The sequence below is a fragment of the Orcinus orca genome, chromosome 9 (assembly GCF_937001465.1).
Source record: "Orcinus orca chromosome 9, mOrcOrc1.1, whole genome shotgun sequence".
Lineage (NCBI taxonomy): Eukaryota > Metazoa > Chordata > Mammalia > Artiodactyla > Delphinidae > Orcinus > Orcinus orca.
This window is the reverse complement of record NC_064567.1, coordinates 46,284,280-46,307,187: the sequence shown is the minus strand read 5'-3', so window position 1 is coordinate 46,307,187 and position 22,908 is coordinate 46,284,280. Positions and strand designations below refer to the sequence as shown.

At 47.5% G+C, this 22,908-nt stretch overlaps 2 protein-coding genes across 6 annotated transcripts in view; one reads left to right on the top strand and one right to left on the bottom strand.

The window, feature by feature from the left end:
• Positions 1-7,524, top strand: part of WIPF3 (WAS/WASL interacting protein family member 3) — a 119,073-nt gene extending 111,549 nt beyond the window's left edge. For all 3 annotated transcript variants that reach the window (XM_049714859.1, XM_012531510.3, XM_033420598.2), the window contains 2 exons: positions 3,052-3,128; positions 5,293-7,524. In XM_049714859.1, the coding sequence (XP_049570816.1) occupies positions 3,052-3,128; positions 5,293-5,316 (101 nt within the window). In that variant the 3' untranslated portion in view covers positions 5,317-7,524. The remainder of the gene's footprint in view (positions 1-3,051; positions 3,129-5,292) is intronic.
• SCRN1 (secernin 1) overlaps positions 5,488-22,908 on the bottom strand; it is a 62,017-nt gene continuing 44,596 nt past the window's right edge. For 2 of the 3 annotated variants that reach the window (XM_033420601.2, XM_049714867.1), the window contains 2 exons: positions 16,535-16,715; positions 10,389-14,428 (listed from right to left, as the gene is read on the bottom strand). In XM_033420601.2, coding sequence (XP_033276492.1) covers positions 14,270-14,428; positions 16,535-16,715 — 340 coding nt within the window. In that variant the 3' untranslated portion in view covers positions 10,389-14,269. Of the gene's footprint in view, positions 5,902-10,388; positions 14,429-16,534; positions 16,716-22,908 lie in introns of those variants that run through there. The other variant, XM_004265680.3, reaches the window with a different exon arrangement.

Genomic DNA, 22,908 nt, shown 5'->3' with positions numbered 1-22,908 from the left:
AGCCCATGTATTCATCCCCGCACTGAAATCCGCACTGAAATCACCTAGTAACAACATTCTCCTCTGTTTTTCAACCGTTTCCTGTCTGTTGCGCTGCTTTGGGGATGGGAAGGGAAACAGAAATTACCGTTCCACTTAATGTCTGTGTCATACAGTTAGCGTTGCCAGTGAAATGTTCCCAGTCACAGAGAACTGTGCTTTTGATTTCATCTAACCATCTGCCGTTCTTGTCGTGGTCTGGCCAACATTCCTTCTCTGCACGTGAGGCCGGTGTATGCAGCATCCCATTTGTTTCAGATACACAGCTTGGTTCTCTGCACCATACCTACTACTCTCCACCTTATGCCATGTGGACCCTACCTTAGAGAGAGACCGAGTTGGCCCAGAGATGACGGTTAGATGTGCTTCTCCTAGGAGTCCACTTTCTCCTCACCCAGCCCCTGGAATTGTACTCCAAGACTGGGAGGGGTCCTGGGAGACCCAGCTTTGATGGCCAACCAAGTTTGCAAATCCTTTCTGGGTGTTTTCCAAGCCCTGCAGTATTCAGCCTCTTGTTGGTCGGCTACAGAACGGATTTTTTTTTTTCTTTTTTGACCTGAAAATATATCTCTGTCTGAGAAAAGGTACAAGCCTGGCTTGGTTTACAAGTGACAAAAAATAAAGTTGGAAACCAGCATGGCCCTCAGGCCTCTGCTCCTCCAGCCGAAGCACAGACTTTCTTCTTTAAGCCCCACAGTTTAGCGAAGTCTTTCCTATCCGGCTGCTCTGTAGCCAGCAGCTTCTGCAACACAGTGTGTTGATAACTGGGGGAAGAGGCACCATCTGGTTACTAGGGGGCAGCAGCAGCGGTCCCTTGGGCTGCTCTGCATGCAGTAGACGCGTGTGACTGGATAGAGATGGGAAAGAGATTTCTTACTGTGCGCTGTGGTACCAAAAGTTTGAAAACCGCCATTTTAGCAAATCTGAAATACTCTTCTGTGGGCAAACAGCCCGTGTGAAGGACTGTTTCAAGCAGAAGGGCTCTACAGTTTAATTCTAAGAGATTCTAGTGGCATCTCGTAAGGGAAAACCCCCCAAGGAGATATTTGGATTAAAAGCATCCTGGGTAACCCTGGCAACTCTCAGCCACACATTCTAGCAGCAGTGAAATTTCTTTTACAACAAGGTGCAGAGTTTTCCTTTCTGTTTTAAGAAGAAATTGATTCTCCTTAGCTCTGTTGTTTCCAGTCGTATTTATGAAAACTAGTGGGCACTGCTTACCCATGGAGAAGCCTGTTTCGTCGCCCAGTCGTTCTCCAAGTGGGGGATTTTGCCCCCCAGGGGATATTCAGCACTGTCTGGAGACCTTTTTTGTTGATACAGATGGTCTGGGGCATGTGCTAGTGGCGTCTAGTGGGTAAAGACCAGGGATGCTGTGAAACTGCTTACAGCACACAGGCAACACCCCACAACAAAGAATTTTCCAGCCCCAAATGTCAGTAGAGCCACCCTGGTCTAGAGGAAGGCTTTTCTTTAGTAGACTGGAGTTTCGTAAATCTAAGAACAATAGTGTCAAGGCCATATTGCCGCGTGGAATTCGGTCAGGGGCTGTGTATCAGTGTCTCTTTACTTTTTGCTCAGTTGTAAATCTGACTAAAAACCTAGTACTCCCTATGCCATTGGTCCAAAAATATCTTCATCCTAGAACAAGTGCACTCAGTAATTTTAAAAGTATTTTAATGAAAATTATAGTGTCCATTGGATTAATGTTTTGTAAGGTGTAGAGACCCTTCTATGTGGCAGTTCATTTAAAAAACTATATCTTACCGTAACAGATTCTTAAGATGACTTATATGCCCATTGTAGAAAACTTGAAGAGTATTTTTAAGAGTTTTTAAAAAGCAGTAAATCCAAAAGGAATCAATTCAGTATCTTATTTACATTTTTTAAAAGGATTTTTTAAAATAGTTGACATCTTGCTATGTATACAGTTTCTAGCCTGCTTTTTTGTCCTACATTTCAAACATCACCCCAAATTATTTGAGCCTTTGTAGACATTCAGACGGCTTCTTGGTGCTCCATCATACGATAATGAACCCTAGATTTCCTAAACACTGTTGTTGAATACAGGTTATTATCAGCTTTTCACTATCATAAATAATCTGGGACTGATATTTCTGCTTTTCATGTTGCTTTGTAAGTAGCACAGCAACGTGAATTGTTGGGAGGGCTTTGGGACATGGTTATTTAATTCCTAGCCTGTGACAGAAGCAGACAGAAAAGTCTTGTACCAAATGCAGCAGAGGAGACACAGGGACACCATTTGGATCACCTGACTCACAGGAAAAGTTCTGGAATTCCTAGGAATGTGGATTTAAAACTTGGCTAGACCAACCAAACCATGTATCTATGTGTACACATGTCTATGTAAGTAAGTGTCAAAAAGAAAAACAGAGCTGGAGGGATAAACAGCAGACTTTTAGCAGAGGCAACTCCGGGATAATTAATTGGGATTAGAGAGAAGGGCAGGCAGAGAGGAAGCACTTGAGGGGGTATTTTTTCCCTATTATCTTTTCTATATTCTTTGAAGTCTTAATTATGAGACTATATTCATATGTAACTTGTGTAATATTTAAACTGAATATGTTTTAGAGAGTTGGAGCCTCATGGAACAGGGTCTGAGCTATGTCAGCACACACTTTCACTCCTTTTTTAAGCAACCCTAGCACGACGCCGGCACATTTGGGGCCAGGACACACGAGCGAGTCTGCAGCTGATGCTGTGTTCAGAGCTGAGAAGCTCGCACCTGCGTTTAGATGAGAGGCCTTCATCACTTGTTCTCCTCCCAGCTCTGTGGACGTGACGCCTCTGTATCCACAGTGTGTGACATAGAGGCGGTGGGTAGAAACGCACAGTCTAGGGCCAGGAGCCCGAGGGTTTCAGGTTGACCGACTTACATTACCCTTGGTTCCTGTACCATTGCCCTAAGTGCCGGTTTAGCCAGACTTTCTCCGTGAAGCACATAGCCGGCCCTGGGCCAGCAGATGGTGGGATGGTTCCTGTGTCTTTCAGGCCGCACACCTGGTCCCTGGCTCCACACTGAGGCGGCCGGCCAGAGCTCCGATGACATCAAAGGCAGAAATGCTCAGGTAACACGGCCCTCTGGTCTCTGAGTGTGAAACTGGGAAACCTCAGGGAGCACAGAAATGTTGAGGGTGTGCTTTCCTCTGAACAGCCTCCTGGTTTTCCTCAGGGAAAGCCATAGGGGTACCTTTGTTTCCAGCTGGGATGAAACACAATTTCAAAACCTGAAGAGTGAAAGGGGGGAGCTTCTCTGGAATCACCACCACACACAGAAGCAGCTTTGGCAACACAGAACCCCTTGGGAATCACTCTGCAACCATCACCCCGTTCGCTCCCATCATTCTTCCCTCGTTACTGTGGCCTGAGAAGCCTGAGAGGAGAGCTCTGTAACATGTATAAAACATAATTTGGTGTTCTCTCTCGTCTATAGAATACATGGTTTCTCATAGCACCCTGGGGTTTTTTCTCCCATCGACATTATCATTTACTTATTTTTTTAATTTTTACTTTATTTTATTTTTGGCCACACTGCACAGCATGTGGGATATTAGTTCCCTGACCAGGGATTGAACCCATGCCCTCTGCAGCGGAAGCACGGTGTCTTAACCACTGGACTGCCAGGGAAGTCCCCAACATTATCATTTCTTTTGACCAAATGTAGCCACAAATTTTGCTGGTGGCTAGAGGAAGGCTGGGGGGAGGGGATCGGGGGAACCAGAGAGGTGCTTGTGTCATAATTATGAGTCTTTGAAGAAATGCCCTCGTGCTCACACGAGGCAACTTGGACACAGTGTTTTCTAACCTGGGCGGAGATGACATCTCTCACCGCAGATGACAGGGTCTCATCTTTAAAGGCCCTTCGTTTCTTTGAAAACATGCATTCCGTCCACCCTGGCCTCCTCCTGTTTCACAGTGCCGTGTAACAAAAGGGGTGGCCTGCTGTTAGATCAGAACCTCAAGGAAAGAGACGTGAGAAAGAAGGAACTTAGGTTACTGGAAGTGGGGATGAGCTCCCTGAAGGACAAGCACTTCTCCCCTTTCTCACCATGGCTAATCCAAGAATTGCAATGACCATTCTCAGATGACTGTAGGTTCAAAACTGGGTGTATGATTGCAGTTCAGAGAAAGTATGTATACAGAGGAAAAAAGAAGACAGGAAAAATATACACAAAATTGTTCACAGGCATTCACTCTGCCAGCTGATGGCTGATTTTGACTTCTTAGGGGGCATTTCTGCAATTTCTGAATGTTCCATAATAAATACATTACTCCTGTGATCAGAAAGATATAGTAATAATCAAAATAACATCTCCTACATTATATAGCTCTTTATATAGTTTAGATAACTTGCATATGTTATTTCATTTGCTCCTTTTAGCAACTCTGTGGTATAAGCTGGAGAGATACCTTTAATGCAAACTTTTTCCATATGAGAAAACCAAGCTCCAAGAGGTTAAGGAACTCACCCAAGGTCAAGGTCACGTTCGCAGACCTCTGACTCCTCGTCCAGTGCTCCTTCCACTGTACCTCACTGCTTTGCCTGGCATGTTAGAATTGACAGGACAGGAGTGACCCTCACCTTCAGACGTGGCAAGCACGATGGGACATTATGCACGGTCTGGTCCCTGACCTCATGGCAGGCACACATCTAAATCCCTGAGCCCATAAAGTCTAGTCAAGGATGAACTGTTAAGTCTCTCTTGGGCATCCCATTGTCAAGAAGATCTTCTTTATGTCTAGCTGGACACCATCTTAATTCATTTTCACTTCAGTGAGGCAAAAAGAAATCGCCCAGAGAAATCACGGGGTTCCAGACATGGTGAACAGCACCCTGGGGGTGCTCTTCTTTTATGGGTACAGAGCCCAAGTGATCCGTGCAAGGCTGGGAGCTCTGAAATCTGAAAGCCTGGGACCCTTTCTCTGTTTTCTGTTGCCTTGTCTTGGGATCGCCACCAAGTTCTTTGCTTTTCTTGAGCTTCCCGTCAAGTGAGTCTGCTGGTGCTTGATCCCTTAAATGTTTTTGATGGGGTTAGGTCCCCACCTGCCACAAGCTACACTTTTCATTCCTTTTCCACCCAGGACCTCCTGGGTGAAAATAAGCACCTTACGTATGATGGGACCTTAAGACCCTGGCAGCCTTGCATGCATGAGGGAAAGCTTCACTGCCTGTGTCATTTATGTGCTGTGAGTCTTCTGACCCCACCTGATAACACTGTCGTGTTTCCACAGTTACCGCTGAAGACACTCCGGTGAGAAGACAGATGAAGCCAACGTCCTGTGAGCCACCTGGGGGTCCATATGGCGGGGTGGACATCCCCAGGAGAACGTCAGACCTCACCCTTCTCAAGTTGTAATTCAGTTGACATACAGGCTCTGCATGGAGCATTTATTTATTGTAAATACGTGATTTGCACAGGCTTTAAATCAGTATTATAGTCGATTTTTATTTGAGTAATTTACAAAACACACACATCATTTCTCCATTGTTTAAAATGCATCTTGGCATTCATCTGTCAGCACAGATGACAGCCCTGACCCCACCACAGAGTGTCCATTCCATGACTGTTAATACGCGTGCAGGCTGGCCCTCCCTAGATTCGGAACCATTTTTAGAAGATTCCTTAGTTTCCCAAAGTCATAGTATCTACAACAGCTTCTTATTGGCATGATTTTCTAGTCTCATCACACAAACTGCAAAATCAAACCAGATAATGCCTTATAAATGACGCGGCTCACAGAGAGCAATGTGTCGCCACACCCAGACGATGCCACACGGCCTCCAGTGAACGAGATGCCACGTCTCGCTCCCGTCTTGCAGTACAGGGATTCTTTTGCTTCCTAATGTAAACATAACACAAGTCAAAGGCAAGAGCGGGCTTGGCCTCTCCAACACCAACCACAGGGCCCCTTTTGTATCTGAATGATCCTGCAAGTAGCCAATGCTCTTACTGTTTACACTGCCCCTCGTGCCCATGTCTGCATGACGGTCCTCCTGTCCCTCCAAGTTCCCAGCCTCATCCTGGCAGACAAGGTGAGGTGAGCTGTATGAGATTTCAGTATTTTCCCTGCAAGTTAGAAACCTGTGTAAGTCATCATGAGTAAATTCCTAATTCTGTCTCAGAGCTCTTTTTTTTCCTCCTCTGAGTGCAGGGTTTTTGTGAAAAACATGACACGGAAAGTATAGACTGAAATGTATTCTGAAATATCTGCCTCGAATATCAGTGCCCCACGCCCACCCTTAGGGAACCTGGAGCCACCCATCAGGCAAATCCTAGCTGCCTTCCGAGCCCGAGAACCTAATTGGTCTAAGAGTCCCCCAGTCCCTGTGGTGGCACCTTTCTAGGTGGGGAGAAGTGTGTGAGTTCAGCCAGCCCTGACTATGGACCGGCTCAGGACTGGCTGTGACCTGTCCTCTCACACCCTTTTTGGGGAGCTGGCAAGGGAATGGCAGTGTGTTTTTGCTTGCTGCATGACCCCATCCTTGGTGGAAAAGCTGTGACAGAGGAAGGAGAGAAAATAGGAGGAAACAGACTGATCCCTCGTCTGTGCTCAAAATAGCTGCAGAGTAAAGGAAATCAGGGAGGCAGAAGTGGGAAGAGCAGTGAAAAGTAAGTTTCCTTTGAAATAGCCCACTCGTGCACTCACACCTCAAGGATGTAATGCCCGGAACACGCCATCCACGACAGGTAGCCGTTAGGAGTGTTTTGGCAAACATGATAGTACACCCAACCTAGCTGCTGTCTGGAGTGGAGACTAAGATGGTGTCCTCCATCACTGTTATGCTTTCTCATTCCAGACAGAAGCCACTGAGCGAGGTCAAGTTCCCTTCCCTGGGGAATAAATCATGCCAAGTTGTAACAGCTAAATCAATGGAAAAGAAGCTTTTGCAGGTCATCAGCTATGGGCATACCTGATTTGGTTTTTTGGTTCTGCAAGGTTTCCAGAAGGTCAGAACTTCTGTTTATTACAGTATCCACTCCACCTCTCTCTCAGGTGTACAGAATAATTACAGGGGTTTTAATGATCATGATTAAGGAGGTGCTAGACCAAGGCTGTTCCACCTTCAGAGTAGACTGCCTGCCCTGATGAGGTGTTTACACATTAATGTTCTGCACCGCTGGGATGGAAATTCAAAATAAAACCATTCAAGGACAGAGGGAAGGAATGAGGAGAAACCAAAAATTGCAATTAGGGAGAAATTTCAGGAACCTGGGATCACATCCCTCCTCCAGACCCATCACTGAATTCTTGCCCTTTGAACTCTCACGGTGCCGGCCTCCGGCAGGACAAAGCCTTCACCCCTAGACCACAAACTCAAATGTAGCGCCCCTCCCATCCTCGCGTATGCTTGCTGGCGCTGTGGTCTGTGACTCCCCCAGTGTTTCACGTGTATTTTATATTTATTGATGTTCCCTCTGCAAATTTATTTCTTTGTACCCAATAAACTTTAATAAGTGGGAACGCTTCTAGCCATTCACTCGTTAAAGCCTATCGATGGTCACCAGCACCAACGCTTTTGTAGCTAACTAAACAAATGGGTATTTGGGAAAACCAACCAAGGGAAAAACTTTCTCAAATGCATTCTGTAAAAAGTAGGTAACACTATATTTACTCAGTTTTATTAAAATCAAATGGGCAGAGTATTGTTTACAAATTACGCTGACTTGTGTTAAAGTGGAACCGCTTTCAACCTAAAGTGCACTTAGCGCTGCCGCCTCAACAAAGCAAACCCTCAAAAACTCTCCTATATGGAGCAGGAATCATCTCCATCGCCATTATAGTGTCTTCAGGTACAGGGGAGACGAGGTTTACCTGATAGGTAAGTTGGCTTAAGGGAGAACATGATTCTGAATCTCGATTTTGCATCTTACAAGTTAAGGGAAGTAACAATTTTAGCCAGTCTATGCCTCAGTTTCCTCATCTGTAAAATGGGGGCATAGATATGTATCTAAGCATACAGTGGTGAAGATGGAGTAACATAACCCCTGGGCTAGCCTTTAACCCTGGGGTCATAGGAGACCAAGGTATCAGTGCACGCATGTGCGCACATGCGCGCGCACACACACACACACTCTAGGGTACAAGCGGTTTGTTTATTATACGTTCAGTCACACACAGAGCTCTCGCTGGCTGCATTCCATTCAGATATTCACTGAGCAGCTCAGATCACTGGCTCTGCGGTTGGGTAGCAAGGAGAGAGCAGTAATTAAAATTCATAGATGCTCCTGAAATAAATCTCATCTAGAAAGTAACTTCAAAGTTAGCTGCTACACGCTTTGCAACTGAATTAGTGAAGGACCTGACTTGTTTTATCTGCTGTTTTATTAGTAGAGGCACAGATAAGCTTTTTCATGACCAAAAGGGCCCATCTGATTGGAGGAAAAAAAGCAATGGCCCAAGATAATCGACAAAGTGGAGGATGGACTTTAAAGGCATTGACTGTAGAGGTATGTGAAGTGGCCATAGTTCTAGGCACCCCTGATGGCGTTCCGGGTGGGAGAGGTGGTGCCTAGAGGGGCGAGGGGAGCAGCTTAAAGGGACGGGCTGTGGACTCCAGAAGCATGTTCCAGGTTCTCAGACTGTGCTCCAGGAGGCTTGGCATCCTTCATGAACCTGCTCTGTTATGAACTGAATTGTGCCCCCAAAAATTCATATTTTGAAGTCCTAACCCCATACCTCAGAAAGTAGCCTTATTTGGGAATAGAGTTGCGCATGTAAGTTAAGATGAGGTCCTACTGAAGTAGGGTGGACCCCAATCCACCCTATATGACTGGTGTCCTTATAAAAAGGGGAAGTTTGGACACAGACACATACACAGGGAGGATGCTATATGAAGATGAAAAGAGAGATTAGGGTGATGCTTCTGCAAGCCAAGAAATGCTGACGATTGCCAGCAAACCACCAGAAGCTAGGTGGGACAGAATCTCCCTCACAGCCTTCAGGAGGAACCAACCCTGCCAACACCTTGATCTTGGACTTCTAGCCTCCAGAACTGTGAGATGATAAATCCCTGTTGTTTAAGCAACCCAGTTTGTGGTCCTTTGTTATGGCAGCCCTAGCAAACAGATACATGCTGTGTTACCTTGGAGCTTTGCAGGAGTTTACAGTTTGTGAAAAAAAGAGCTGAGAAAAAAGTTTAAAGAGTCAGCAGTTCCTTGTCATGTAAATGGGGCCATCATCTACTCTGACCTTGACACAGGTCACGTCGCTGGTAACTAAGTCCTATTTTCATGAACGAGACATTCAGTTGCATTTTGCCTGTCACGTGGAGACAAAATCATGGAAGCAATCTGGCATTTCTAGGTCACCAGAGTGGGAAGAGCTGGCTTTTTTCTTAAGTGGCACCCTCTCCTCTAGTGGAGCGTCTATGGCTTTAAAGTAAAGATGCTCGGCATAGGTGGCACCAGCCATTCTGATGATTTTTAAAAATTTGGTAAAATAAACATAAAATTTACCATTTTTAAGGGTACAGATCAGTCGTGTTAAGTACGTTCACAGTGTTGTGTGACCAGTCTCCAGAACTCTTTTATCACCTTGCAAAACTTAAACTCTGTACCCCTTAAACAGTAATGCCCCATTCCCCTTCCCCCCTAGCCCCTGGCAACCACCATTCTACTTTCTGCCTCTATGAGACTGACTACTCTGGGTACCCCATAAAAGTGGAATCAAATAATATTTGACTTTTTGAGAGTGGCTTATTTCACTTAGCATAATGTCCTCAAGGTTCACTTATGCTGTAGCATGTGTCAGAACTTCCTTCCTTTTTAAGGCTGTATATTCCGTTGCCTGGATATACTCCATTTTGTTTGTCCATTCATTCATTGACGGAGACTTGGCTTGCTCCCACCTTTTGCTTATTGTAAATAATGCTGGTATGAACACGGGTGTAAAAATATCTGAGACTCTGCCTTCAGTTCTTCTGGGTATATACTCAAAAGTAAAATTGCTGGCTTATATGCTAATTTCTATTTTTAATTCTTTGAGGAACCTCCATACTGTTTTCCATATCAGCTGCACCATTTTATATGCCCATCAACAGTGCACAAGGGTTACAAATTCTCCGTATCCTCACCAACATTTATTTATTTGCTGTTTTTTTTTTTTTATAGTAACCATCCGGATGGGTGTGAGGTGGTATATCATGGTTTTGTGTTTATTTTTAAAGAGTGAATTTATCCACAGAATGGATAAATGGAGAAAACGCTGAACGGTTTGGTCTTCCGAAGATTCCAGTCATAAAATATATCCCCCTTCATACATTTTCTATGTTGTGGCCAATGCCCACATCTATTAATGAAACACAAGATAGAAGAGGCCAAGAGACATTAATTTCAGTATTTTTTTTATTGTATGCTTGATGTATTTAGAGACAATTCCAAGGGCAAGCACTGGTTGGGGAAGTTATCTGGTTTGTAGATATGTGTACAAAAGGCTATTAAGACTACACGGTCAGTTCCCACTGCAGGAAGCAGAAAGGTTTTCCTTTTTATTATTCCCTGCCCCTAGCATTTTCCAGCTCACACATCTGACTTCTCACAACATGACTGCAAACATGTACGTATTCATCCCCACGAGAAATCGGCACGTGACATCTCGGGATGTTTGGATTCAATCAGGTAAAGCACATTTGACACAAACCATAGGAGGGGAAGTTGGGACCTAGGACCCTATGGAATGAAATGCCAGGGCTACAGGGAAGCACAGGCACTGCTGGGCCAGCTGGTGCACGTGACCTGCCGCCCCTCCCCCTCCACACGAGAAAGGCCAGCTCAGTGGGCTCCCCTCCCTCCTTCCTCCCAAAAGCTGAGAGCTCAGCTGAAGACCTTCCCCAGAAATGACTTGACAGAATGCAGTTCGTGCATTCATAACAGACACACTGGTCCCACCTGGCTTTCCTGCTGGGCTGTGCAGAGCTGTGCAACACCTGGACCCATGTGGGATGACATCAGGAAGCAAAGTACTTTGCCTGGTTGATAATTATTTTTTATACCTAATAATCCACCCGATAGTGAAGGAACTTCACTGCTAATATCTAATAGGCATACACCTTCTCTATTAGACAGCTTATAAGAAAGACTCTTTCTAGCAATAACACTGTCTTATGTGATTGGGCACTAAAGAATTACCATAATTTCAAGTATATCCTTATTCTACCTAAAATTCCAAACCACCTCCAAGGATGAAAGAGTACTACTTCTGCTTTGCTAATTTACTTTTAGTGGAGCTTCTGCCCCTCCTCAGAGTATGAGTGATAAATCCCAGCTACTAGCCAAGACTAACTAGCTTATGTTTGATTATGGGGCGCGGGGATAGGGGAGAGATTCTGTCCTTCACGGCCACGTCTTCTTTCTGCACGAGGCATACACAGCCCCCTCCCCCTCCCCCAGGTCTTAATGGATACACAAATGGTATTTTAGGAAGCTATTTACACGCCAACCTTTAAACATTATTTTCATAGTTCATCTTGAATATTCACTTTCCCCATACTGCCTTTAGAAAAGCAATCCCTGGTCAAGAAATTGTCCATGTAATGATAAGCACTTTTCAAAAGCAGAGTCTGTTAGGAGCATTTAAAAACAGACATCCCCCCAGCAATGGCGTACTCAAAATCCAACTACATGTTTGAAGCTGTTAATATGTCACTAGAAGTGAGTATAGCCACATCAGCAGGCTCTTTGCTCTCTTCCTGTCTTTCCCCTCGCATCCCAATGCACAAAGAATCTGTCCACCGCTATTACTCACGTTTTAACTGTACATAGAACATCTCTGTACAGCCTGATGGAAGCATCCCAGCCCCTTTTAACTTCTGCCACGAAAGGACTGCCACACCCTCTAGTGGTAAGACAGTGGCATCACAATTGTGATGTATAGCGTCAGCCAAGACATCTCTCAGAGTTGGCCCTTCTTTGGGTTGCTGGAATAAGGTCAATGTCCCTAACAGAAGTGGCCATTATGTTTCCCACTACACAATGGCTGGGCAATAGCATAAGTCTGGCTGGGTTATCCGTGACCTTTGCTTGGCCCATAATAATGAAAGCAGGCCTCTGGTGTAATTTATTCTCACTAGACTTCTTTTGGTCAAACCTCTAATCACCCTGGGTATCTCAGACATGCCAGGTCTGATGAAATGTTTCCATAATAGGGCGAGAGGATTCCACATGGTGAAGTTTTAGAGTGGCTTTCTGTACTATCTTGTTTTAAATAACCACTCAGCAGGTGGGCTTGGGAGGGGATGAGGTACATATGTCACCCCCAAGCCTCACCCTTCCCCACTCAGCAGCTGTAGACAGACGCTCTCACAGTGGCTGCGCCACCTAAAAGGACACCCTAAGTTCACCCACAGTGAGAGCCCAGGCCAAACCCCGACAAAACTCAGCAACCACAGGTCACCGTGAACCGCTGCTGTTAACTTTGTCAGCACAAATATTCCTCCCATCTCTCACCACTTGTAGTTAGTGACTTTACATACAGAATTTGCAAAACTGCTGGGCAGAAAGCTCACGGTGCTCTTATGCTTACACCCTTACAGGGGAGTTGGTAGAAAAAAGGATTTGTTCCAGTAAAACCTGTGACCCTCAGGGTCCACGTCTGTGTATGGGGCCCAAGCCCCTTCCAGCTCTCACGGCATATGATACACTGCAGCTGACAAGGAGTCACTAACTTGAAGTCACTTCCAAGACTACTGACACTCACAGTATTTCCATTTGGAAAGGCCTGTCGGTGATGAAGGTGATTAGGCCCACATGGTACAGGTGAGGCTGCATAATGAAGCCGCTGTCCTCCCTCCCACTGCGGTATTAACACACACACTTCTCCTCAGCATCTCTGCCCCCTTCCGTGTTAAGAGTGGTGGAGAGTATCAGTGGCTGGAAGTAAGCCCCCCCCCCCCGCCCCCACCAGCACCTGCCCACTTCAGCTACCGGTCTGAAGGCAGCTAATGGGCCATGCAGGGCGAGAGGAATAAAGGGAAAGACTGGGGAAAGCCAAGTGCTTCCTCCACAGCTTTGGGGGATATAACAGGCTGGGTAGGAAGGGCGGGGGTGGGACTGTCACCGTGGAGCCGAATGCTTCTCCATCCATCTGTCCCCTTCCTGCCCTCTGTCTTCCCTGTGCTGGGCCCATCTGGTCTCCCTCACATGCTTTCCTGGGCTCTGCTGGTAAGTCAAATCCTTCATGTGCCCACACATGGGAAACAAATCAGTTTAATTAAAGTCTCTGCTGAGATAATGGAGTGGCTGCTCAGATTCCAGCTACTTCAACTGTAATCTAAACAGCCCAGAGTTTCTCCTTTCTTTCCCTCATTAGCTGAGAAATTTGCAGCTTCGTGGGGTGGAACTTCTGCCACAGGGCCATTTAATTAATCCTAAACTAGACGGCGGTAACCAGGCCCAGAATCATCTCTAGACATACGCACGTCCGCGTGGCGCGTGAGCAGCCATGCAGGGAGAGCCCCGTGCCTCATGGGAGAGCCGCGCCGCGATCCAGGGTCGTCACACACAGCCGCCTCTGAATCTCTACAGTGGGCAGCTTCCAGCCCGCACGGCACGTGGAAGCTGTCTGCGGGTCCACCGCACACGAGCGCGGTGCACAGGTTCTTTCAGATCACAGGAATCGGGATGGAGGTGGGCCTGGAGAGGAGCCCCCTTTATTCCTTCCCACTTGTTTTGTCTCTCAGAAGACACAGCTGGAGACATTCTGCATTACAGGCCTGCGCTCAGCAGAAGGGAGGCCAGGCCGGGATGCCTCCCTTGAGCACACACACAAGAGCCCTGGGCCAAAGAAATGCCTTTTGTTAACCAGAAAGAAACCACTACCGAGAGAAAGAGTAAGACTTCAAAAGATTTTGCCTTCCCCTCAAACTCGGCGCAGTGGAGCCTGTCTTTCAAGGCTTGATGGACTCTAGTCCTCCCATGAAAAGTCTAATGTGTCCATTGTCACTGAAACACAATAAGAGCAGCTTAAAATCCACAATCAGTCATACAATCGCACAACAGGCAAATGGGATACATGTTTACACTGCAGAAGGAGGGGATCTATGTTGCAGAAGAAGGGGGTGTTGTGAGATCCGAGGCAGAACGCTAGGGAACAGTGTGACGTTAACACATCTGAACTTTCTCGTTTTTCTCGGACAGGAGAGCGGTTTGTTTTGCTGGTAATTTAGTAAGGTGGGAAATTTTAAATAAGAAGGGGAAAGGGAATGCTTACTTCACTTAAAGAACTTAATCTCCGTGTCAACACAGTCATAGAAGAGATCTCCCACTTCGGTGGGGTCCAGGGGGTCATTGCTGGTCAGGATTTCCTCCATGGCTTCCAGGCCTTGCTTCTCTAGTTCCAGCATCGTCTTCCTCAGCTTTTGACCTTGCTCCTGAGAAGGACGAAAACAGCGGGGGGTCATTACAATGGACGCTGAAAGCCCCCCGGGAGGGCCTGCCCCCCACCCCATTCAATCTGCTCCCCGCGGGACTGCCACGGGGATGGTTCTAAAATGCAGGTGTGGTGATGTCACTGCTCTGCTTGGAGTTCTTGCCTTCAGAATAAAAATCCAGACTGCTGAGTGACGCTGGAAAAGGCCCTTTGTAACATATGAGGCTCCAGCCTGCCTCGCCTTTGCCACGCCTCCCGCATCTCCTTGCTCTTCAGCCAGACCGAATTAGCTGCATTCCTCCAGCCCATGATACTTTCTCGCCACAGCACAGGTAACCCTGCTCCCCTCAACACTCGGTCAGCTTGCGCCCACCTTCAGGCTTCCGTGAACGCCTTTCCTCTAGGCTACCCCCCATCCAATGCCTTTCCTTCTGCCATGGTTGTTCTCTTTCTGTCTTGCGATGGTCTGTCTACTTACCTGTGTCCCCCATTAGACCACGATCTCCCAGGGAGGGAGACCCGGGCTTATCTCTATCCTCCTGCCTGGGACAGAGGAGGCACTCCCAATAATGTCTCTTGAAAGAATAAATGGATCAATGAATAACCACATGGCATGTCTATCCCCGATTTGCTTTTTTTCTGAGGGGGTGACATCTCTTCTTCCAGGTGGCAGTGACTCATTTACATACAGTGAATGACAATGAGAAGCTTTTACTTGCCCAATTAGTCCCAGAACAGAGAAGCCGCTGTCACCACCCATCGACCACTTCCTAGTGCTGCCTTAACTCAAACCAATGGTCATTGTCAAATTTCAAAGTCCACCCAACCTCATCGGTCTCATCTTTGAAATTTTGTGTAGGATACTTCAGAACACACGGCCCTTTCTGCTCCTGCCTTCATTTGCCAAATACCCACAAAACTGTGCACCAGGGAGTGACATTTCCCCCCTGCTCGGGCTTACTGTGATCCACCTAGAAAACACGCACTGTCGGCAGGCAGGGAGGGAAGCCCTGGACGGAACTCTGTGTAATGCAGCTGTAGCATTCATGGTTCCAGGGGAATGTCCGGCAGGGAGGGCAGATGTCAAATAACTGCGACTTTTACACGTCAGAATGGTCATTTCTGGGGCACACAAGAGCAAGTTCTATAAATAGTGAGACTACCCTTCTCAGAGATACTTTCTGAATTCACTTGGATTTACTGCTGTTCTTTCTTGCTACCCTTTTTAGAGAGTCCACAGTGCTGGATGTAAGAAAATAAGCTCACCCAGTCCACGCAAAATGCACGCACCAATTTACCTATAAGATGTCACTTTCTTCAGGACAAACTGGACCCTTACAAGTTGTTAAATAAATGCTTGGGGAGCAGATGAGCATCTAACAACCATGTTCCTTGCTTCTCCCTTCAGCAAAATAGAGGCTTGGATTTTATATGAAAGCCCACCACTAAGGGTTGCTGTGGGCATATATTGAGTGTTTGTCTTGTTTGAATTGATGTCTTGTAACTTTATTAATCAGAACTTTGGGTGGAGGAGGGAGGGCTGCACTTTGAAGAACAGCTATTTTAAAGCTAGAAACTTTAAAAAAAAAACTTTTTTGTATGAAAAAATATACGTAACAAAATTTACCATTTTAACCATTTTTAAGTGTACAGTTCAGGGGCATAAAGACATTCACATTGCTGTGCAACCATCACCACCAACCGTCTCCAGAACTTTGTTAAACAACAACATGATGGCATCTTTGACGTGCTGCCGTTACGTACACATTTTTACCCCTACAAGTATACAAAGAATTTTCGACAACAGAAAAGCAGTTCTCCTGACTAGTACTGCACGTTTCTGTTATTTGCAGGTGAACAGTAAGTAAAAGAGGGAGATGCTTAGCCCACTGAGTTCTAGAATAACATCAAAAGCAGAGGCTTGGTTTCACTGGGTTTCAAGAGGCTGGGAGGAACAATTACCACCAGCATTCTAGGAGGGGGCCCGGGAGCCTGGGTTTCTGGAAGCAGACTTGCTGGAGAGGAGGAAGATGACGAGCTTGTTCAACACTGTCCTGCCTCCTTGCTAGGGACCCCGCCCGCGCCCGGGGCTCACAGCCAGGCTCACCTCGTCACTCTCCAGGACTGCCCGGGCCCACTCATGGGCCTTGTATAGCTCGTGGCGGCGGTCTGGCTTCTCCTGGAACCGAGGCTCCTTTCTGGCAGGGTCATCGCCTCCGAAACAGGGAGACTGTGCTTTGGGGACGAGTTTTACATCGTCGACAAAGATGAAAGGCTTGAATATGGACCTGGAGAGAAAGGAGAGGTACTTCAGCCAAACCGAGCCTGGGGCTTGAGGACACCAGAGGCTGCCCTTTCCTTCAGCAAACATCTCCTGGGCCAGCTCACGGGGGCAGGCTGCCTGCCGGGAGAGACCCAACTGCATATCTTAGTAACGATTTTAGTAGAACTAACTGCTGTTTATAAGCTGCAAATTCTTCTATTTGCAGAGAGGAGACATCAAAACAGACTGGCTTTGTTCGGGGAAGGCCATTTAGGAGCCCCTTTCAGTCACATGAAAGGAGGCAGATAGACACAGTGTTTTGAGGAAAGGGTGCAATGGGCCACCGATCAGAGCTGGTCTATCTCCACTATGCTCTGTGGAAAGGGGCCTCCTGGAAAGGCAGGGTCTGAGACCTCAACCTTTTTTTTTAGGTTCTACCTTATTTGAAAATGTTTGAAATATCTCTGACAGACTCAAGGTGGGACAGATTAAGACAGATGACAAAGAAAGAATCCCGGGGCCCCAGAGAGGGCACACCACAGAGGACAGAAGTCTGGTTGTGTGAGAGTGAGGCTGAGAGGATGGTAGGCGGCTAACCCAAGAACTCTTTGATTCAGCTCTTTTGGCACAAGGGATGTCTTAGGGGACATGGCTGTGTGTGTGTGTGTGTGTGTGTGCGCGTGTGTGTGTGTGTGCGCGCGCACCTGTGCATACCTGGGGACATTTCAACACATCCCCCCAGATGCGCACACACCCCAAAAGAGCCATGTGTCTAAGAAACTGCATCTTGGGATCCCAGGCCAACGGGGTCTGTGGCGACCACAGCTGACAGTAACACTAGAGGGAGAGAGCCTCACTCTCCCTGCTCTGCACCCAGAAAGAACACGGCTGGATCAAAGCAGTCCTCCTGGCAGAGCACAGGCACCTCTGGGCCCCGAGGGTGGCCTGTTTTCAATCACACCACGCGGGCACCTGCAATAACAACTGGAGAGAATGAGACACACACCCGCACCCCGTGTGTATGGCTCAGGTTTGGGTTGTTTCCTCTCCTCTTAACTGGTGCCTCCAGTGGGTGAGAAGTGAGCCGGGAGGTTGATTCCCTCAGCCCCGAGGTGCCTGGACTTGAGGCGGCCAGAGCAGCCTTGCCGCTGTGTCACACAAACATTTTCACTATGCCACAATCTGCAAAGAACTGGAAACCCATGACCTTTGTACCCAAACTGTGTCCTTGGACTTGAGAGTCAGCATCACCCTCAGGCCCCATCCCCCACCCCACCCCCCACCCCCCACCCCCGTCCTGCTGAATAGAACCTGCTTGTTAAGGTCCCCACGGGACTGATGACATCCAAGTCTGAGGAGCATGACCAGAGACCACAGTAACTAGCAGTGACCTCTTGAGTTTGTTCCCTGAGGTTGTCAAGGGAAAAGGGCTCAGGTGAAGAAGACCCTGATCACAGCATGAAAGATCGGGCTCATCCTAATTTAATTTGAATATTGAAAGCAGTTGCTCCCAAAGCTGGCAAAGTGGGTGGTACAGGTTAAGGATAAGTGTTGTGTTCTGCAGGTGATGCAAATGCAGGAGGCTGGGCCCATCCACCGTGAAGCACAAGGCATGGGCGTGTGGGTGGGACCTAATTCCACAAGGCCGAGTCCTCCCAAGGAACTTCCCTCCCCAAGATGCAGGGGAGCTACCTCATACAGGGGGAACACACATTGCCACTTCCTACGGCCTCTGAAAATACCTCACTCCTCTTCCCTTCTCCTGAACGCTGAATGGGTGACCGTTGAAAGTGAAAGGAATTAACGTACAATTTTAAAGCGTCTAAAGAATTTTGATTACATGAAGTTGAATTCTCCAATTGGTCATTTGGTTGACTCTGCAAAAGGGCAGTTTGAGGGTTCACTGGCAGATGGTAATAGATGGGGAGGGAGAGAGGAGAGTGGGAGGGAGGGAGGGAGGGAAAGAGGTGGAAGAGGGCGGAGTCCGGCATAGAGACATCCAGGACTAACTGCCTCTGTGCCCCTCTGGTCTCTGACGACACAGCAGCTTCACAGCGGGCAAGTGTCCTCTCCTTCAGGGCCTGACAGCACTCGGGGTTTCCTGAAAAGGCAGTGCACACAACACACACCGTGTTCCGGCAGAAGTGACCTGCAGCTTCCTTGGCCTGAGCTGACAGCCCCTGAGCGACACTGGGCCCCGGGCTCCTGCCAAGCACCCCAGAACCTGCACAGTTCACACCTCCTCCCCAGGCCCAGTGCTAGGCAGAGACGGTCAGAGCCGGGGGATCCCCTGCTCTTGGCCTTGGAGGCGGGGTGGGTGCGGGCTTAGCCATGGCGAGCCAGGGAAACTGCAGTGTCCAGCAGAGCTGCTGAGCCCGGGCTGCTGAGGAGGTTCCCTGGGACAGGGGTTCTCCCATATTACAGCAGCCCCAGGCCACAGACGATGTTCACTCGCGTGATGCTACCCCATACAACCCCCCGCACTGCACCTCTCTTCTCTACCCTTCAAAAGGCCATGTGGGAGTGGTGTTTTCATTGGGAAATCTGTCACTCAGTTTCTGGAACCTCGGTGCTTTTCTTACCATGCAGCTCAGGACCATCCCGACACCGGCCCTGTGAGGGAGAAGGATGGCGCTGGTCTTGTTGAGCGACCATCCAAGTCTGCCTGCCTCGTGACAGTGGGGCAGGGAACTGGGCTGGGACTCAGAATGGGGGTGTGTGTCCCCTTGTCACCTTTGACTAACTATGGGGCCCATCATTTTCCCTCTCTGCCTCTCACTGGACTGAAACGATCTCTACGGTCCCTTTCAACTTTTAAAGCTATTGTGTTATTGTCTTTCTATGTCATGTGGCCTGTGAACTTGTGTCTTCAAGAAGTTCATGCTAAGAACAATCATGGTCTTCTGCACCCAATATACAGGATAATAGCAGAGTAAAAGTCAGAACCCTCTATGTGATGGAACTTCAAACCAGTCCACACTCATTTTAACATCAGTGAGAGTGTCTGGTAGCATTTCTAAGACAGGAGGGACCATATGTTTAACCCTCCCATCTATCCATTTTAACTTTAAAAATAAATAAGTAAGTAATATGACGAGGTTCCCATAATATTCTAAGGCAGCCAAACCTCTCCAAGTGTTTTTTTCCAAAGTCTATAAGGAAGTCAGCACCCTCAGCTGCTAAAAACATGAACCATAGATGTGTCTGGTGGTTAAAGGTTTTTTTGAGATTGAATAAATAAAATTACTGCCAATAAGAAATTGCAATACTACTAATATACCAGGGTGTGGGAATTATCTATAACTCAGTCCTGATCATTTCTGTCTACATATCCAGAAAAGGGCATCGTGGATAACTCAGCAGTTTCCAAATGTTCTTATTTCCTGCCAATCCTTACAGAAAATCTCATTAAAAGTCCAAATAGGTGAGAAGATACTCGGACATCTTCCCACACTGAACCTCAGATGGTAGCTTCTTAAATGCCACTTGAGTAAATGTATGCTAAGTAATGGCCCAGAAAGAGGAAACGACTTGCCAAGGCCGCACGCCCAGCCAGCGGCAAAGCTGAACTGCCCTCTGGGTCGCGACCACCCCTCCAGGCCCACCCAGCCAGGGCGGTGCCCACTTCATCAGCCATGTGGAGAACCCCCAGAGGAGCCCGTGGGTGGCTCGGATGCAGGCGGGACACAGCTGAGGGAGCTCCGGAAGCTGATTCTGCCCCACCCTCAGAGCTGCCTCACAGACCGACCTTCAGAAAAGCTCCCTAACCCAGAGCTCGCCCTGGTCACCCAGCCCCTCCACGGTGTGGTGTGACACAAATACAGGATGATAGGCCCAAAAGGGGAAGTGCTTCCACCAGCAAAGGTCGGCCCAGTAGCTGGTCAATGAGGAAGTTTAAAGGTGGCTGAGCTACGCTAAGGGGACCCTCGAGCAGGACAATTAAACAAAGAAAGCCATGAGCAACATGAAAGGGAACCCCACCACTGAACCCCTCAGCTCTCACTGAGACAAAGCGAGGGCCCACGGCACGTAGTCCGACGGCACGAAGCCAGCACGGGCTCGCAAGGCCTGTCTCGGAGTCTGCAGGAGTTTAGTCCTGGGTGACACTCTGAGCCACAGCTAAGAAAGGCACTTGACTGGAGGCATCCTTGCCGTCTCCGTCCCTCGTTTCTTTCTAAACCCTTGAGACGGATGCACCAAGCCAGTGTAAAAAATCTGTTTTCCTCTCATTTGTTTCTTCCTTTGGAAGGAAGACAAAATCATCATGAAAGTCTCTAACATTTTACAATATATCATAATTTTCAAAGTGCTTTCATTCAATTCTCACGGAATTTCATTCATTCATTCATTCAATATGTGTGTAATGCTGAGATCCAGATACTATTCTAAGTACTAGGGATACAGCAGGGCAGCGGTCCCCAACCTTTTTGGCACCAGGGACTGGCTTCGTGGAAGACAGTTTTTCCACGGACGGCGGGGGTGTGGGGTGATGGCTCAGGCAGTAATGTGAGGGCTGGGGAGCGGCTGTAAATACAGATGAAGCTTCGCTCGCTCGCCTGCCGCTCACCTCCTGCTGCGCGGCCCGGTTCCTAACAGGCTGCAGACCAGGGGTTGGTTGGGGACCCCTGCAGCAGTGAACAAGGCAGGGCAAAAACTTCTGTACCATTTCACAGATGAGATGACTGAGGCTCACAGAAGCTAAGTGCTCTGTCCACAGGTACATTCCTAATACGTGCCAGATGGAGAAGTAAATTCAGATCTTCTAAATCTAAAGTCATTTTCCCCCATTACCACGCACCCTTATATATCGCTTCTGCGGGTTTCTAAAATATATATATATATATATACCCATTATGCTACTGCAGAAAAGCAAAATATTTTTGTGCTTTGGAATTTAAGTATCAGTGGCCAGCTCACATTTCTGACTTCAAACATGGCTCTGTTCACACTGAAGATGCAGAAACTCCCTGAGCGATGAAGCTGGGCTTATCCTGTGCCCTGGAGTCCCCGGCAGATCCGCTGGCGCAGAAAATAGCAGCACAAAGGCTCCTGCTTGGATCAATTTGCTAAACTTTGAACCAATCTGAAAAGGGCCTGGAAGAACCAGTTTCTCTCAGCTGCAGGTGTCCCTCTGAATGGTTCATCCAGGGATCATCCCAGCTTGACTGTGAGTCACTTTAATCATATAGTCAAAGCCACATCTGGTGGAGAGCAGAACTTACCCATGAAGGGTGTTTTCATTTAGAGGGAAAGAGAACTAGTACTTTTGGAGCATGGGACACCCTGAGGGCTGGATCCAGATACTCTGGGCGGTTTTGGAAAGTCAAAACCGTGGGGTAGGAGAGAGGAAAAAGACAGTGTTGGGAGAATTGGGAATGAAATCAGAGGCAGCGCTATTTTATGCAAGGCCCTCGGCTCTGTGTCTGTCTGTGCAGACTGTGCCCCACACTGTATTTACATAGTAAACTACGGTGTCTACAGCCCATGACATCATCTCCAATAATGAAAAGGTTCCACTTGTCACTAACATTTGAATGAACCAGACAAGACAGTCTCAGCTGATGCAATGTAGCCTCTCGAGCCTAGTACCTGGGAGAAGACGAAGAAAACACACACACACACACCATGTCCCTTGCGTGTCCCCATTCCCTGCCACTAAAGTGGGTCAAACACCCCCTTTTTCCTAGAACTTCCTCCCTATTTTCTGTTTACCAGGCTAAAGTACACAGCCTAATACAATTAAAGAAATGGGTGGGGAAATAGCCTTCTAATATTTAAAATGGAAAATTTTTAATACTCTCCCCCTCTTGGTTTATCCATCCTGTATCTTGAGTGTTTGTGTGTTTTCTCAGATGCGGGGGCCTCTCAGTGGTGAAAATAACAAGCCCTAATTCATGATGTCTGCCGATTTCCAAGGTGTAAACACGCCCACTGGGGCCCATTTCAAGCTACCGATGTGATGTCACTGAACACAGGGTTGGGAAGAGATGACATCATCAGCTTCCATAGGCTCCGGCACACCACGAGACTCGGAATCTTACACTGCCTCCAAATGCGAAGCTACCCCTCTGCTCTTTCCCTCTCCAATTCTTCGTATCGATGAGCTTTAACAAGTACTGCTTCCACGTAGGAAATGGCCTCCAAAGGTCAGAACCGGTGCGCTAAAGCCAACGAGTGTAACTATATGGATGACCAAGGCACCAGCTGACTCAACAGAA